At 38.7% G+C, this 18,889-nt stretch overlaps 1 protein-coding gene across 1 annotated transcript; it reads left to right on the top strand.

Moving 5' to 3' along the window:
* Positions 1–10,027: 10,027 nt before the first annotated feature.
* On the top strand, positions 10,028–17,781 carry LOC111239196 (interferon-induced very large GTPase 1-like). The gene is made up of 7 exons (XM_022769018.1): positions 10,028–10,046; positions 10,642–10,695; positions 11,224–11,484; positions 12,123–12,178; positions 12,568–12,664; positions 12,820–12,857; positions 12,967–17,781. The coding sequence occupies exons 1-7, from the start codon at positions 10,028–10,030 to the stop codon at positions 17,779–17,781; spliced, it is 5,340 nt and encodes a 1,779-aa protein (XP_022624739.1).
* Positions 17,782–18,889: the final 1,108 nt, after the last annotated feature.

Genomic DNA, 18,889 nt, shown 5'->3' with positions numbered 1-18,889 from the left:
CAGCTGTTCTTTGCAGAAAGTGGCGTCCACATTTAAACAGGATCCAGTTTAAGGAGTTTATTTCCACAGTTCAGGAAGTTCACTGGTTCTTGGTTGTCTTTGTTCTCCTGGTTTGGAGGAAAGGGCTTGCATACAGATGGGTGGGGTTATATAACCTCTGGGTGTGGTTAATGGGGTGACGTGATTTGCAGGCAGGTATTTGCAGGTGTTAGACTTGTGATTTAACACTAGAGTTAGAATGAATTCAAGTACATTAATGTCCAAGTGAACGTCATTCCTAAGTGTTCTCAACTGTCTGTGAAGAACAACTGTTGTATTAGAAAAAAAAAAAAAGATTTACCAAAATAAAATACAAACGAATTGTGTCTTTATTGCTGTCACTTTTATTTGAAGACAATATCAAAAACCTAAAATACTTCAAATCAAATTAACATCAATGTATAATTGTTTCAAGATGGATGATGCTGTATTTGTTTGTTTCCTCTAAATCTAGATCATCACAGAATGAGCAGCAAGTCTTAGTTTCACTTTCTCAGATCGTCAGGCCTCTCACATCACATCTGATTTGTTCAGAGCAGGTGGGAGGGGTATTTGAGGGGCTGACCCAGAATAAAATCCTCTGATCAGTATTTAAAGAACAGTTAGGATTCATAATAAAACAGGTTCATCTACACAGATCAGACTGTGAAGAGAAAAACACAATACAAAGGTGAGTTTGTAAATTTTTATAACGTGTTTGTGTAAATATGTAAAAATCAGTGTATGTACAGTTTTTATAACAGACATTGACTGTTTAGACACAAACCTCAGTTTCATACTTTGATATTTTTTCTTTAAATCTTGACTGCTCTGTGTTGAAGAGGTTTTATTTAGTGTTTATGCTTGCTGTGCAGAGACACATTTAGTTCATCTTCAAGTGTGATCGTGTGAACTACTACGGTCAAGCCAGCCATTACTCTCGTTTCCGTGGTGAAACCAGTCGTTCCTGGATTTTGAGTGTGTAATTTATCTCACATTTACAGTAGTTGCACTTAAACAGCTCTAGGGAGCTGCTGGAAATGACTTTTGAATACAGTCTCACATGTAAAAAGATATTAATGTAATACGTTCACATTAATTATTCCCATAAATGACTTGTAGGAACATTGAATCAAAATGGTGCACTCGAAATACAGGAATGACTGGTTTCACCACAGAAACGCATATGACAGCAGCTTGACCACAGTTATGAACTGGGAGTGTCAAATATTTTTTACTTTCTGCTTTATTCTTTTTCTCCATTCACTTTTGACGTTGAACACCATTTTGTCTGTGTGACACCTTGGTTTAGTTTTCACAAGGCGGAGTTGTGCAAGACCTTCAAGGTGTTCACCAAAATATTTTATGTTAGATGTTGTACTTTTACAAAGAGAAGGCCTAGATTTTATATTCTCCTGATCAAATAATTTTCTGAATTGGTTTGAATGTAACATGCATTTTCCAGTAATAGTTAATTATCACATTTTTCTGTATGGCTCTGTCTTACAAATATAGAGATGAGCAGCCATCGAGATGGAGGTGGAGAACCATGATAAGACAGCAGCAGGAGGAGGAAGAGGATCTGAAATCAAATCTGCAATGTCATCTGTGACAGATGACAAAGGTAATTTCAAAATTTCATAATATAAACTGTAGTTTTCCAAAGAATGAAGCCTTAGCTTGACGCTCTAATCAGTCTCTACGTCTTAATCCACATCAAAAATTCCACAGGACCACTCCATAAAGTTGAGCTGCTAACTTCAAAACAGACAAAAAATAATACAAACATTGTCCATTTCCAAAGTTGTCAAATAATTACCAAAAGTGAGAGAAAGAAAAAGAGAGAGAGGTCCAAAAACTGTGTGGCTCCACTCTCAGCTTGCCTAACTAACCTGATTTCACTCCCTGCCCCTCCTTTTACAGGAACACCAAAGCAATTCAGGTGCGAAGTAATTAAAAGGCAATTACCTTATTCTTTTAAATTCCAAACGTACCAATTGAAATTCTATATTTTAAACCATCCACACACCCTTTTTAGTGACATAAATAAACAATTAACTTATATTATTGTAAATATTATAAATATTAACCACAAATGATTTAACCTGTAAATAATGTAAATAATCCTTAAATTTCTTTTATCAATTACTGTCTATTATTGTTATGCCATATATGAAATGAAACCAATTTGTCCAACATCGATTAAATGCATTTAGGCTCCTACATTACTGCCCCATAATTGTTATCAATGTTCTTGAAACAATTACTCAACTTAAATGAGCCTACATGCTGTGTTACTTAATTAAAGTCCAACTGTCCAAAGAAGTTTACTTCTTGTTCTTAGTGTCATTCAAACGAGACCTCAGCTTCAGAACAGTTTGTCAATTGTCCTCAGATTCTTGAAGAAGACATTGCTTTGTTATTGGCGACAAAGCTAATTGGTCTTGGTCTTGACTTTTACCTGATGAACAAGGACTTTTATTGTTGGGAAAGGTCACAATAATTCTTCCTTGTGACCATGAATTTTCTGGGTGCTGTGTCGGACACAATCAGCACCACATCACCTACACAGACGTTGTGAGGTATTCTCTGCACTAGTGTTTCCAGAAGATGTCTGCAAGATACTTGACTTGTCTCCATCTGCGGTTAGCGTACTGATCATCTTTGTTGAGTACTACTTGTGGTAACGGAGACATGACCTTGAATAAAACAAGTGGTTCAGAGTTAAGGCCTCTAAATCATTGAGATCTGAAGATGCCTTTGTGACCTGTGGCCTGCTGTTTATGATGGCCTCAGCTTCACACAACAATGTATGGAGACCTTCTTCACCCAAAAATTGTTCCTTTACTGTGATGTTCAGGATTTTTCATACTGAATGGATCAGCCGCTACCGGCTTCCTCCGTAGTGAGAACCTGCAGGAAGATTGAAGTACCATTGGACACCCTTCTGTTGCAAGTGTGTTGCGATCTTGTGGGTATTCCATGCTGAAATTGATTTCCTCAACTCACTGTCAGGCAGGCACTGTTAGTTTCCCATTATATGCCGTTACAACTGGTAGATGTTGAGGAATTTAGCTAATGTCATCAGGCGGATTCTGCCTTTTATTGTTTAGCGACCAAAACAGTTTACAAATACAACACAAAGGAATCGCATGAGGCGAAGAACAAAGGGGAAAGGGCAGCGGGTGGCGCCAAATCATTAAAAAAATAAAACAAACCCTGCTTCCTAACCCAACCAATCCCTACTACTACAGAAGAAAACAAACAAAAAGAAAAACCCTACCTCCAATCTTACCTGCCAGCACAAAATACAATCTAGCAGCCACCCATAAATTGTAATGTTGCTAGACTGAAAATAAAATAGACATGAAAATAACACGTTAAACTAAACTTAACTAAATCCTAGAGCCCATGATCCCGCAACTACCAAACTAGTGCCACAACGAGTCAACATCACTTAACAATCACAGCTATCAAAGTTAACTCCTGAGGAGATACGTAACTATCACACACGTCGACACTTTCAACAAAGAGGCACAGAGGCAGACTGCTCAGATCAAATCACAGCCGCCCCTGACATTTCCACGAGGCAGCTTTTATACGGTCGAGGACAGGACCAGGCAGCCTTTTGATAGGCAGCTGGGACCAGGTTCGCAACAGGGGATGGACCAGCCGACAACGAGGAACACCTGAGCACAGATACAGAGGGGCGTTGCGCAGGCGTAGACGAGGAGGAAATCCACTTCTGGAGTAGCGGATGACAGGTCAACCTGGCCTTAATTCAAAAAGGGAAAAACTGCACTATACAACATAACACAACAACAAGAAGAGCTGTATCCGGAGCCCATAACAATGCATTAAGATGCTTGTGTTGCATCCATTCATTTTAAGTTGGCTTATCAGTGACTCAGTAACAAAAAAAGCTGAGCTACCTGGATCCAAATATGCATACGTTGTCACTGTCTTGGATCCCTTTTTTGCCTTGACACATACAGGGATGATGGAAAGAACACAATCTTTCTTACCAGCTGCAGTAACGCCACAAGTTTCCATCATTTGTACAAAGGCACTTGAAACAGACTGTTGCTCCCAATTTTCTTTTTATGTTTCTTCTTGTGAGTCTTTGGAGTACATGTGCAGCAGTTTTGGATGCAGTTGAGAGCATTCTTGACACCAAACTCTCTCTTTGCAGCTGCTACTCATGTGACCATGTCTCAAACATGCAAAATACAGACCTTGGCTTCTAAAGAAGTTGATATTTTCTTTATGTGGCTTGCTCTTGAGCTTTCTTCAGCCAGTGTTGCTCTCCTTTGCAATAAGCACAGGGCTTTGAGTGTCTCTGCATATTGTGGTTTTTCCTTCTGTCAAACTGTGTCCTTAGTATTTGTCATGGTTTCTTTTATGTTTCCATACAGCAGGTGTAATATATACCTGAATATATACTTTGTTAACAAAGTTGACAAAATCATTGAACTTGAACACTCTTTTCTTTGTGTTTTATTGTAGGTCACCAGCATACTTTCTACAGGTTTCTTTGAGTTTGTATGGAAGCTTGATAGCCAGAACCTTTATGTTAGCTGCGTTGTCCAAGTCTTCAATGTAACTAATGTCTGTCGTTGTGCTGAAGCAGCTTGTGAGGAACAATGCAAAGGACTGTAGCTCAGCGCTGTTTTCTGGCTTGATGGTCTGCCAATCCAAAGCCTGCTTTGTGTAGGCTTCTGCTATCTAATAAGCATCACCAAAAAAGTCCTTTAGCATTTGTTTTGCTTTAGCATAGCCTGCTGAAGGTTCCATATGGAGACAGCTCTTCACCAACTCATGTGGGTGTCCACTTGTATATTGCAACTAAAATTGCAGGCGATCACAAATGTCACCAATGCTGCTTTCAATTCTGTATTCAATAGATCTGATGAAGGATTTGTATTCAAGTGACTTACCAATGAATATTGAAATGGTGAGATGTGTAAGTAAAGATGCTTTGTGACTCTTCACAAGGTATTCTGTGACGTTGGCTTGTTGAGAAATGGCCTTACATGGACTATCAAGCACTATTCCTTCATCACATTCCATATCTTGCACGGATGAAGCTTCTAGAGGCTTTGTTGGCTGATTGTTATGTTCAACATTGCATGTAGGGAAGGTGTGCTGTGATTGTGGGTGAAAGGTAGTAGAAACCTCTTTTTCACCAACCTCTTCTTCAACTTGTTCATCAACATCAAGGATGCTCATGTCTGCTTGTGTGGTTTCATATCTTCGCAAAACTTGCCTCTACCCTTTATTTCAGCTTATTCCTTTTCTATGGCTAACTTTTCCTTTAAAGCTGCAGCCTTTTCCTTTAATGATACACACTCCATTTCTGCTTTAATTCTGACTGAGGATGCTGATGACATCATGCTTCCACACTGTGATCCAGGCCTATTTCTGCGTTTGGTGGTTGATTTTGATGGAGATCCACTGTCTTGTTCATCACATACTGCCTACCTACAGTGCAATCATGACCTCTTTCATCCATTCCTCACACTTCCAGAAGAAATCTTCTGATCATCCAAAAATTCATCCTCATCCATGAATCCCTGCAAACCAGAATTTAGGTCAGCAAATTCTTGATGCAAACAAGCCATGTGCATTTTATTTTTAACAGTGTCAACGTTTGCATCATCCTCCAATAATTTGTTGATCTGTTTCACCATGGTAGTTAGCTGGGATAGTTTGCACCTGTGTGCCTGGATTTGTTTAGCCTTGTGTTCTTCCACGGCTTTCTCAGCTATTTTTACTGTCTTGTTCCGTATCCACATCCATAACGAGCGCAGTTTCCACACTTATACAGTAAAAATGAGCTGTACATATAAGATGTGTTCCACTTCGTCATTCAGCTGAACAACGTCCTTTTCTCATTGAACCGACACACCTCACTGGCGTCTCTGGGGCTTGCTTTAGTTAGCTCTGTAGCAAAACAAGGCGAAAGACAACTTATGACTTGTCGATTTCTTCTTTTCCCAAAACACCGTGATATCCATGCAGTTTCTGTCTTCGTGATCTGTTTCGAGTCAGGCCGTTCCATTAATCCATGAGGTGCTAGTTTTTTTACTAACAATGTAGGTTTCCAAAGAATAAAGCCTTAGCTTGACGCTGTAATCAGTCTCTACGTCTTACTCCATATCGAAGAAATATTAATCCACATCAAAAAATCCACAGGACCACTCCATAAAGTTGAGCTGTTTACTTTAAAACATTCATGAAAATATACAATGTCCACTTCCAAAGGTATCAAATAATAATAACTATAATAATAAGAGATGATAAATGTTTAACTTTTACTATTTATTCATACTATAACAACATGATTTCGAAATATTACATAAGCCCACACAACATCATAACTACGTACCAAAGCCCATGAAGAAAAAGAAGAAAGGGAGAGATACATTAACGTGATGAAATAAATATTCCGTTGCATTGGTAGTTACTGTTGTTGGAGCAGAGCTTTAACTTGCTAGCTTACTTTTGGACAATAGTAACATGGTTTGCTAATCAGTAAATAGCTAGGGTTAACGTCAGTTAATGTTACTCCCACCTTAAATTCATGAGGTAAATTTGGAAATATTAACGTTATGCCTATTCAGGTGTTGTTTTCACTTGCTGGCTGTGTCATACATTTCTATAGACATCTGGTTAGCCAACGTTTGGCCTGCTTGTAATAGTCACACAGAGTCACTAAACTGAAATGAAATTGTTCATTTATGCTGCGTGCCATCTTCAACATCTGAACATGTTGATATAGTGAAGCAGAGCAAAACTAGAGAGATTTTAGTAGAGGCATTTCTAGGTAAAATCTCTAAATGTTCCGTCCCAACCCTAAATAAAAAGTTCTAAAAACACACATAATAATAAAATTCAAACATATCTGATATATAAAATACATAGACAAACTGTGAATACAGCTGCTTCACTGAATTTAGTAAATCTGTGTCAGTACTAGATTCACCTACCAAATGGAGACAAAGACCCTAATCGCTTGGGTAGTGACACTATACAGAACTTCCCCCTTGGCAGACATGAACAAAGACAAGTGGATCGACTCAATATGAAAGCATGACACCAGCGGATTGTCAGCACCAGACAAAACTTGCCCATGTGTGCTATGCATATTGCATTTGCAGTTAATATTTTTTGATTGTGCAATAATTTTTAATGTTATTGGTTTCTTTAACACCTTATATTGTTCAATGCCTTATTTATATTGTATTTATAATTTAATTTATGTCACTTGTTTCTAATATGGTTTTCATTTTGTGGGTTAGTTTCTATTTAAAAGAAAACAAAATCTCGAAGACAAAGCTATGCAGTTTCTGTGTGAGTGTATGAACATTGGTAGTGAAAGTGACTACAATGCAAGGGGGGGGCGCTAGCTAGGACACCAAATTGGTCAAGGCACTGCTTAATAACCTGATGTCACTCCCTGCCCCTCCCTTTACAGGAACATCAAAGCAATTCAGGTGCAAGTAATTAAAAGGCAATTTCCTTATTCTTTATATTCCAAACGTAACAAATGAAATTCTATATTTAAAACTATCCACACACCCTTTTTAGTGACATGAATAAACAGGTAACTTACATTATTGTAAATATTGTAAATATGAACTGTAAATAATTCAGCCTGTAAATAATCCTTAAATTTTTTTTTATCAATTACTATCTATTATTGTTATTCCATATATGAAATCAAACCAATTTGTCCAACATCAATTAACTGCATTTAAGTTCTTAAATGAACAATCAGAAAATAAATATTCACAAAAACCACATATTGTTTTTATGCTGATCCTGTTCAATCTGTTTTTTCTTACATGACCTGTCAGTAGATGAGCTAGAGGAAAGTTCAGATAAAACCAAGGTAAAGATCAGTCACCATCATACAGCTGTATTTATTCTCACAGTATCCCCTTTTTTAAAGTCATGTCAGCATTTACCACAACCGCTGGTCTCACGTCTGAATAACCACCTTGGTCACTTTATTGTGAAAGTCACAACAGGAATCTTACTGGGTCAGACCTGCTAACATTTCAGTGGCTGCAGAATGATGCACTTTTCTTAATTTTGATTTCCTGATGAAAACAGTTTAATGTCAGTGGCTCTAACCTGGAGAACTAATCGTTACATGAAATCAATTATTTTCTCAGTCTGATTCAGTGACTGAACCTGGTGAAGCTGAACATCCAGAGCAGAACGATACAACCACAGGACGAGAGTCTGAAATGTCTGTACCATCTGCAACCGATGAGAAAGGTAAGATGTTCATGAAGAACTGACTGAAGAAATCACAAGTTTTATGAATTATACAGTGGCAAGAAAAAGTATGTAAACTTTTTAGAATGTCATGGTTTTCTGAATAAATTTGTCACAAAATCTGATCTGATCTTCATCTAAGTCAAGGGTATTGACAAATATAATGTGTCTAAAATAATAACACAAGAAAAAATCTGATCTTTCATGTCTTTATTGAACACACTCATTCAACATTCAAAATGGCAGTGGAAAAAGTAAGTGAACCCTTAGAATTAATAACTGGTTGACCCCCCCTTAGCAGCAATAACCTCAACCAGGTGCTTCCTGTAGCTCTGGATCAGAACTGCACATTGTTGAGGAGGAATTTTTGCCCATTCTTCCTGACAGAACTGCTTAAGCTCTGCCATATTCTTTAGACGTCTCATGTGTATGGCTCTCTTCAAGTCAATCCATAGCATTTTAATTGGGTTGAGGTCTGGGCTCTGACTTGGCCACTCCAAAACATGGATTTTGTTTTCTGTTGTGGACTTGCTCCGGTGTTTTGGGTCGTTGTCCTGTTGCATCACCCACTTTCTAGAGAGTTTCAGCTGATGTACAGACATTCTCAGATTATCCTGAAGAATTCTCTGATAAACTTGGGAATTCATCTTCCCCTCAATGATTGCAAGCTGGCCAGGCCCTGATGCAGCAAAGCAGGCCCAAATCATGAGGTTTCCTCTATCATACTTTACGGTTGGGATGATGTTTTCATGACGATATGCCGTGCCCTTTCAATGCCAGATGTAGTGCTGGGTGTTTTTTCCAAATAATTTAATCTTAGTTTCATCAGTCCACAAAACATTTTGCCAATACCACTGTGGAGTGTCAATGTGCTCTTTTGCAAACTTCAGGCGTGCAGCGATGTTCTTTTTAGTAAGCAGTGGCTTCCTTTGTGGTGTCCTGCCGTAGATACCCTGCTTGTTCCATGTGTTACGTATTGCAGACTCATGAACAGAGATGTTAGCCAGTTCCAATGATGCCTTCAAATGTTTGGCTGTCATTCGGAGTTGTTTCTTTACCTCATTGATGAGTCTTTGTTGTGCTCTTGGTGTCATTTTGACTGGGCGTCCACTTCTTGGTAGAGTAGTAACAGTCCCAAAGTGTCTCCATTTGTAGATTGTTTGCCTAACTGCTGACTGGTGAATTTACTGGCATAAGTCTTTGAAATCACTTTGTAACCCTTGCCAGCTTTATGTAAATCAACAATTCTTGATCGTAGATCCTCTGAAAGCTCTTTTTGGCGAGGCATGGCTCACATAAACATGTTCTTCTTTTGCAAAACAAACTCCAAAAGTTTGAGAGGTTTTTATCAGTCAAAGTAGCTTTAGTCCACAACCCCAAACACATTGTCTTAACGAGACTCCAGCTATGCTAAAACCTGACACCAATTAGCTTATTTGAGGTCATTAATTCAAGGGTTCACATTAAGGCTGGGACGATTATCCGACGTAATCGATGTTGTCGATTATAAAAATTATTTGACGTGGAATTCTAGTGTCGACGCGCCGTGTAAAACCACACAGGGCAAATGTTCATAGAACAAAACCGAAACTTTCTAATGGGACCGTTTATATCCATCGTCTTTGGTTTACAAGCGCAGCGCAAGGGCTGGGACAACGCGGTGAAGTAATTGAAGTCATTGACTACGTGAATGATTTGCGTCTGTGTAATCTATTTGAGCAACATGGCGGCATCTACCAGCAGTATGACGGAGCGTGTGGAGCAACACGCAGCAAAAAGGCTCGCACACGGTCCTCCAAAATTTGGGAATACTTTAAACTTGACACCAACAGTGCGGTAGTCTGCAGACTCTGCAAAGTGCATCTTCATTTGTGTGTGTGTGTGTTGGACAGGGCAAATTGTTATATTAAATGACTAACTGGAAAATAATTGCAATAAAATTACTGTTAGGTTAATAAAAAAAAATTGTTAGATTAGTCGAATAATCGAAAAAATAATTGCTAGATTAATCATTTAAAGAATAATCGTTCGGGACAGCCCTAGTTCACATACTTTTTCCACAAGCGATATGAGGATTTTTTGGTTATTCTCAATAAAGACAAAAGATCAATTTTTTTTTTGTGGTATTATTTAAGACACATTATATTTGTCAATACCCTTGACTTAGATGAATATCAAATCACATTTTATGACAAATTTACTCAGAAAACCATGAAATTCCAAAAGGTTCACATACTTTTTCTTGCCACTGTATGTCAGTTTTAAGTTTCAAACGCTGTGAAGAATCATGAAAACGTATTAAACTAATATCTAATCTGGAGACTTTGACCCTTTCAGCGGGAGAGGCTTATGAAGTCAAAGAGGTTGACACTGTAAGCCGCACCAACGTTGGTAAGCTGTCTGCAGAGGAGAGTGAAACACTGACGGACACAAGTCCAACATCTCAGACTCTTTCTACAAACATCAAAGATCATGAGAATCGTTTCATTTCTTTTTCATTTGTTTTAACTTTCAGCAAAATCACAAACAAACTATGAGAACATTGTTTCAATATATAACATACAGTTCTTTTTGTTTCAGTGATGCCTGACCTCACTCTTGTGTTAACTGGTGACACAAACTCTATTGAGGTTGGATTAGATAACATCTTACTTGACCATGACGATCAAACACATGACGAGCAGTTTTCATCCAAACTGTATGATTTGTGTGGTCGACACATCTGTGTCATTAACATGCTTGATCAACAAAACACAAACAAACACAAATTCCCATTAAATCAGGGGATTCATGCCTTTCTCCTACTGGTACCAAATGGTCTGCACAGCAGCCATTACAGCTCAGGAGTGCAGTGGTTAGAGGAAGCTTTCGGGAAAGAATCACTTTCTTATTTAATGACAGTCGTGACTCATGATTCAGATGAAGAATGTGACGGTGCACTGACAGACCTGAAAGCCTGTAGCAGTTTTGTTGAAGAAAGATACCACACATGTACAAAGAGTATGAGAGATGAACATGAAATAATAGCTCTGCTGAAAAAGATAGACGTCATGGTCTCTGACAATGATCCACACTGCTACAGTGGACCGACATGTGGTGACATTAAAGAGCAGGAAGAAGACCTGGACCACAAATCCCACGAAGAAGAAAAGACTGTTGTGTTTCATCGATGTCAAAGAGGTGAGAACAGAGTGCACCTACACCATCTCATAAGATTATCTATCTGCCTGCCTGCCTGCCTGCCTGCCTGCCTGCCTGCCTGTCTGTCTGTCTGTCTGTCTGTCTGTCTGTCTGTCTGTCTGTCTGTCTGTCTGTCTGTCTGTCTGTCTGTAGCTGTTTATTTACTCAGACTGTCTCATAAGATATTTCTTTACAGCTCAAACAAACATCTTCTGGCACGGTACGACCCTCACATACACGTCTCTGTTATTAATATCTCATAGCATCATGTTGTGTGTGTCCTTCCTTTGTCTGTTCATCTGTGTCCACCTCTCCCTCTGACCAAGCACATCACATACACTATATTTTCACATCCTCCCTCCTGTTGTCTCTCTAAAAATTTAACAAGTTGCACTAAAATTTGCATGACCACAAAATCTGGGTAACTAAAAAAAATGTTAAGATTAAATACGCATTTATGTTATCTCTGTTTGTTGTAGATAGTCATTCTTGTGGAATGATGCTGCTAATACACACACCATTTACCCAAATAAACAATTTGTCACATAATTGTTGCAAATAAATCTTAATTGTTAATTAACTAGAAATGATTTGTCTTATATTTGAGTCTTCAATCTGCTTCTTACGTTACCCTGCAGTGGATCAGCCAGACAAGATAGCAGCTACTACTAGAACAGCTATAACACAGATAAAGGTGAGATCGTTTGATCCTCTGTAGTCACTGTCATAAAACATTTCTTTTTCAATGCTTCCAATTTTTTATAAGGTCAGGTTAAAATTGAACACAAACACCTGTGACCTCAAGTAAAAATTGGAGCTTTTGCCTTTTTACTTTAGACTTGGACAGTGTTTGACTCCACGAAGCTCCTGGTTTGACACTGGATGAGTGAAGCTGAAGACACTTTTACTGAACAGTTTACTTTCTTCTCCCTAAAATACAAACCTACTTTACAGCATTTAGTTTCTGCACATGTTTTCCCTTACTTTTATTTTTGGTATTATTGTACTCTGAACATTGTACCACTGTGTTCTTAATCTCAGTAGTTGTAACCTATTTATTTTAAGATTCACCTGTTTTCTCAGTGTGACTCAGTTAATGATGGAAAACACTCAGAGAAGAAGAATGACAACACAGCGAGAGGAGGAGAGTCTGAGGTCAAGTCTGTTCCATCTGCAACATGTGAGAAAATGTTTTTTTTATGAATTATTCTATTTTGCAACAACACAAAAAAGTCAAAATTAGAACTAATTACTAATTAACTAACATTCAAAATAATTTACTGAGAACATTAGAAAACTGTATTGATTCAACTCTGGCTCATTGTTGTCTTGCAGGCACCTCAGATGTGGATATGAGTGGAAACAAGGATAAGGTCAGAAAATACAAATTTATTTCACAATAACTTAAGGACTTTTTACTTTATAACTATATGATGTTACCATTTAATTTACATACAGTAAATGGTTATTTATTATTTCCAGCAGTCAGTGAAGATTTCTGAAGAGAAGAATAGAAACATGGAGTATCAAAGAGATCTTGAAACGTTGCTTCACAGACTTCACCTTCAAGACAAACAGAAGTTATCTCCAGCAGATTTTCTTAAAATAGGTCCACCAGTGAAACAGGACCATGAAACATCTGAGGAAGATCTAGCTCATACTTTTCTTCAGAGGTTGATGATGTTAGACTACAGAGCCAGATATATTTCTGTAATACAAGATAGTGCTGAGGTGAGCCACTCAAATCCTGTTGCAGAGTCTGAAACTGTTGACACAGAAGACAGTGACTTAGATGCTCTTTTTAGCAACAACAATGACTGTGATCAATCAGATCAGACTCATGTTCATCCGATGGACGTTCAAATGGCAGTATTTCACTGCTCAGACAGCTTCCTTAAGCAGAACATGATGACAAAGCTGTCACAGTGTCAGTGTGCCTTACCTTTGCTTGTTCCTGACCCAGTCACACTGGATGTTGAGTGTCCTCTGTGGACATTCAGACAAATAAGAAAAACCTGGAAGACAACTCAAATCAAGGGTGATTCAAACATTGTCACCATGAAGAGTTCACCCATCTGTAAAGCTGAGACACCCATGGTGTCATTTTTCCGCCTGGGTTCACTGTCAGTGTCTAAATCTCAGCTGATGAACACTTTGATCAACGAGCGTCACAACACCTTCTTCCACAGAAACTGCCCAGGTAGCACCAGATCTCGCCTTTTGATGGATGGTGTGGCAGAGATTGCCTGGTACTGTCCTGCTGGAAAACCCAACGATGCCTTCACTGACTGCACTGCCTTCTGTAATCTTCATGGTGATGCTCTGTCCATTGAAAAACAGCGTAAGATACTGACTGAAAAATCTTCAGTCAATGTTGTTCTGTTACCAACTCTGAAAAAAGGTGACAAAAGTGCTGAAGTTATCTCAGATCTTCTGAAGTCTCCAAAGCCTCTGATTTGTCTCATTACTGATAATGATTGTGGTGCAGTTCAGATGAAAAAGGGAAAATATAAAATGGGTCTAAAAGACAAAAGCCAGTCAGATGTTTCCAAAGAACTGAAAAGGATCATTAGAAAAATCTTGTCTGGATCACAAACATCCTTCCAGCTTGAAACCATGGCCAAGGTCTCTGGAATCAGAGTGGATGAAGAAGACACAGTCTGCCAAAAAGGGAAATCTGTTGCTATGGAAACAGTGAATTTACTCAAGGGGATGGAAGTTTCGGAAATCAAAGATAAATTTCTCCCTTGTCATGGGCGACTGTGGCATGAGTGGTGCAGAATAAACAAAGACCTGTATCACCTCAAAGGAAACGTTGAGGAGGAGAAAAGTGAAAAGCAACAGGAACTGATGAAAAGACGAGAAGAACAATGTGATGCTTCCTGTAGTGAACTGGTGAAGTTGTTCATTGAAAGTCTCTCATCTTTGCCATCAACAGACAAAGAGTATTTCCTGAAATGGACTCAGATCTTAATAGACGCCCTCTCCACAGACGATCTCACGTCAATTCTCCAAAAATATGATAAGAAGTGGTCTGAGGTCTTGGATCTGAAGAAGGAACATGACAAACCTGATCTGCTAAAAAGAAAACAGACTGAGCTTGAACAAATATCAACAAAACTGCAGTCAGCAACTTTTGGCTTGGAGCACATCTTTAGAGAAATGGGGCAGATCTATGAAGCCCATGAATCTCTGCAGAAACAAACAAAGAGGGGTCAGACTGACTGGTCTAAATACCCTGAGCTGGCTGCAGAGCTGATGTTATCAGGACATCCCATGGAGCTGATGGATGGTGATGCAGGTCATGTGCCTTTGACATGGATCTCTAGTCTTTTAGAGGAAGTCATCAAGAGACTGGGTGACCAGAGAGTGTTTGTGTTGTCAGTTTTGGGCTTACAAAGCAGTGGAAAATCAACAATGCTGAATGCCATGTTTGGGTTACAGTTTGCAGTGAATGCTGGCAGATGCACCAAGGGTGCCTTCATGCAGCTGATCAAAGTGTCAGAGGAGATGAAGAGAGACTTTAAGTTTGACTATGTGCTGGTGGTGGACACTGAAGGACTGCGTGCTCTTGAATTAGCAGGTAACGCCGCTCTTAACCACGACAATGAACTGGCAACTTTTGTTGTTGGTCTGGGAAACATGACATTGATCAACATCTTTGGAGAGAATCCAGCTGAGATGCAAGATGTTCTGCAGATTGTTGTTCAGGCTTTCATGAGGATGAAGAAAGTCAATCTTTCTCCAAGTTGTGTGTTTGTTCACCAGAATGTGACAGATATTTCAGCTACAGAGAAAAACATGGATGGAAAGAGACGTCTGCAAGAAAAACTGGACCAGATGACCCAACTAGCTGCCAAAGAGGAGGTTTGTAATGCAAAGTGTTTCAGTGACATCATTGCATTTGATGTGCAAAAAGATGTGAAATACTTTGCCCAGCTTTGGGAGGGAAGTCCACCTATGGCTCCTCCAAATCCAGGTTATAGTGAGAGCATCCAAGATCTGAAGAACTTCATCCTCTCTAAAGCTTCACAGTCTGCTGGGATAACTCTGTCACAGTTCAAAAGCAAGATTCACGACCTATGGAATGCCCTGTTGAATGAAAACTTTGTTTTCAGTTTCAAAAACACACTTGAAATTGCAGTCTACAGAAAACTTGAAGTCCAGTACGGAAACTGGACCTGGGCCCTGAGGAGCAACATGTTGACCATTGAAAACCATCTGTATAACACAATTGAAAATGGAAAACTTGACAAGGTTGAGCTCAGTTATCTTTTTAAAGAAATGAGCCGAACATATGGAGAAATCCAAAAAGAAATTACATCTTACTTTGATGATGACAGAGACAAAGAAATGTTGGTTCAGTGGCGAGGCACATTTGAAATCAAAATCAAGGAGTTTCATGAAGAACAGGTGAGAGGAGTGAAAAGAAAACTGGATGAAGTTATCCAGCAGAAGAAGGCTTGTAAAAAGCTTGATGATCAGAAGACAGAGTTTGAGAACAAGCTGCTACAGAAGAGCAAAGAGCTCGCTCATCAGTTAAAACACAAGACACAAGATGAAGAGGAACTTAAACAGCAGTTTGACTCTGTTTGGAGAGGCTGGGTGAGAGAACTAACTGCAGATACAAAACCTATTGAAGACATCAACTTGGAGGAAGATCAGTCAACCACCCTTCAAGAGCTTGGTATTGAATGGGATCTTATTGATGAATCCAAAAACAGTGGCAGATACAAAAACATATCAGGGGTTGGTGATTACTTTCATTATGTGACACTCACCAAGTATCAGGAGCTTTGTGACGAAAGCCAACAGCCTCAAGAGAGGGAAGGGGACAAAAGAGAAAAGGAAACACTTAGACAATTTGGTGACATTGTTTCACTTTCTTACACTGAGGGGTCCTTTCAGTCTGAAGATCAACAACTGATCAGATCCCTGATTTACGATCTTGAAAAACAGTCACTTGATACAATCAAGAACAAACCTGTAGCTACAAGAGGCTACAGTTCAACTTACTTGCAAGAAGTTGCCAAAAATGTCAAAGAGAAAGTGACAGAATTTGAATCAGGGAGGAAATTTGCTCTCAAGAGGGAGTTTACAGTTGATCTCTTACTGTATGTGTTTGACAGAGCAGGGCCTTGGCTTTCAGAGTCCCACGAGAAATTCAAGAAGAGGAATGATGCGCATACTCATTTAGAAAGCAAGAGGGATCAATATTACAACATTTTCAGAAGCTTCTGTAAAGAAAACTCTTCTGCTGTTGTACTCGGAGAACTGATCTGTGAAAAACTTAAGGTTTCCACTGTTGAGGCTGCCTGTAACAAGACTGCAATTGATCTAGCTGGAGAGATGAAGTGCAGTTTCCCAGCATTCAATGGGAACAGAGTGAACCTGGAGAAACATGTGTTGAAGTCACTGGCAGAGAAAGAGGACTTCAGTGTTTTCATCACCTACATCCATCAACCAAGGAATCATGTGGAGAGTTTTATAAAAGAGGAAGTACAGAAATACATCTTCACATCACACAAAGATAAAGCTCGGGATATACTCAAGAAAAATGTTGAAGACATGAAACAACATGTGAGTCAGGCTTTATTTACTGCAACAGAGAAAGTCAAAACCCAGAGAGGAGACACAGACATGTGGCTGGAGGAATTTACCAGTTATCTGAGAGATGAGTTGACATTTGATTCCATTTGTCCTGAAAACTTCAGAGACATAAACAGTTTCGAGTTCCTTAAAGAAGAGATAGAGAAAAGCCTTGAACCCATCATGAAGGAGATGAACAACCTCTCACTGAATAAGATGAATGAGTTCAGACTGAAGCCTGATCAGATCCTCATCGATCAGCTGTGCAAGTGCTGCTGGGTAACGTGTCCATTCTGTGCAGTCATTTGCACCAACACCATGGAAGATCACAGTCCTGAAAAGCACTGCGTCCCTTTCCATCGCCCCTCTGGGATTAAAGGATGGCACTTTAGAGGCACAGTAGAACTGGTCATCGATTTCTGCACAACAAATGTTGCAAGTGATGAAAGGTTTAACCCCTGTCACGACTCAAATAAAAGCATTCCTTATAAACAGTACCCAGAGGGTGGGGATGAGTATGCTGCATGGAAGATCACTCCTGATGAGTCTAAACTGACATACTGGAAATGGTTTATGTGTCGATTTCAAAAACAACTGGAAGACCACTATAAATTAAAATTCCAGGGTAAAGGAAAAATTCCCAGAAACTGGAGAAAACACAGCAAAGAAGAAGCGATTAAAAGTCTGGATGAAATATACAAACTGTGAGTTAACAACACAACTACTCTGTTGGAAATGATGATACTTGTTTTCATGTGATTATTCATGAATCAAACTCCTATAAAACAACATTCATAGACTTTTACTGATTTTATCATTGACAGATTTTTCTGTCTGTGAATAATAAATGCGGACAGTAAATGAATCATTACAAATTACAGTAAACACAAGTCTGATAGCTTTATACAAATTAATATTTATAACAAAAGAGCACATAGAGCAATAATAATCTGGAGGATGAAGTGAATCAAAAATAGATATGTTAATATTAATATTAAATCAATATGTCATATACAAAAATGGTTAATGTGGAGCATCGAGTGGCACAGTGGGTTGAGCAGGCGCCCAATATGTAGAGGCTACAGTCCTCACTACAGTCAGCCCCGGCTCGAATCCTGCATCGGACGGCCCTTTACTGCATGTCATTCCCCCTCTCTCTGCCTCCCCATTTCCTGTCTCCCTCTACTGTGCTATCCAATAAAGGCATAAAAAGCCCAAAAAAATTTACTTAAAAAAAAAAATGGTAAGTGTGAACTTCGTGAAGAGAAATGTTTCCATGAAGGTGAAACAGAAGACAATATGTTATCTTTCCATTTATTTTGTTTGAAGAAACATAGAGAAATTATGAATATGATGCATGTATTGATGAATATTTTGAAGTTTTATTAAATGAAAATACATGAAATCTGAACTTCTGAAGTTCAGTGATCATGGAAAGATGAGTGAGAAGGTTGATGAGAGACATGTTGTCAGATGATCGACTTCTTACAACAAAGAATGGAGGGTATATTTCTTTAACCTGTGTAATTCATTTCTAAAACTTAAATCTGAAAATCCTGTTAAACAAGTTTTGCCTATTTGTATCTTTGTAAATCTTTACATTTTAAGTTGAATCATGTTAACTGATCCAGGATGCTTTATGTTGAAGACGTATTTGAAGTGTTCAGTTGTGTTATGTTAATCTCATTTAAAATAATCTGTCATTATATCTACAGCAGCATGAGTTTTGTTGTTTTGTTGTCAGTGTGACGAAAATATTTCTAAAGGATTTTATCATTTACTAAACTGATCATTCAGTGACGACACAAAAACACCT

The sequence above is a fragment of the Seriola dumerili genome, unplaced genomic scaffold (assembly GCF_002260705.1).
Source record: "Seriola dumerili isolate Sdu_G_001 unplaced genomic scaffold, Sdu_1.0 BDQW01002134.1, whole genome shotgun sequence".
Taxonomy (NCBI): domain Eukaryota; kingdom Metazoa; phylum Chordata; class Actinopteri; order Carangiformes; family Carangidae; genus Seriola; species Seriola dumerili.
This window is presented reverse-complemented; position numbering and strand designations above follow the sequence as displayed.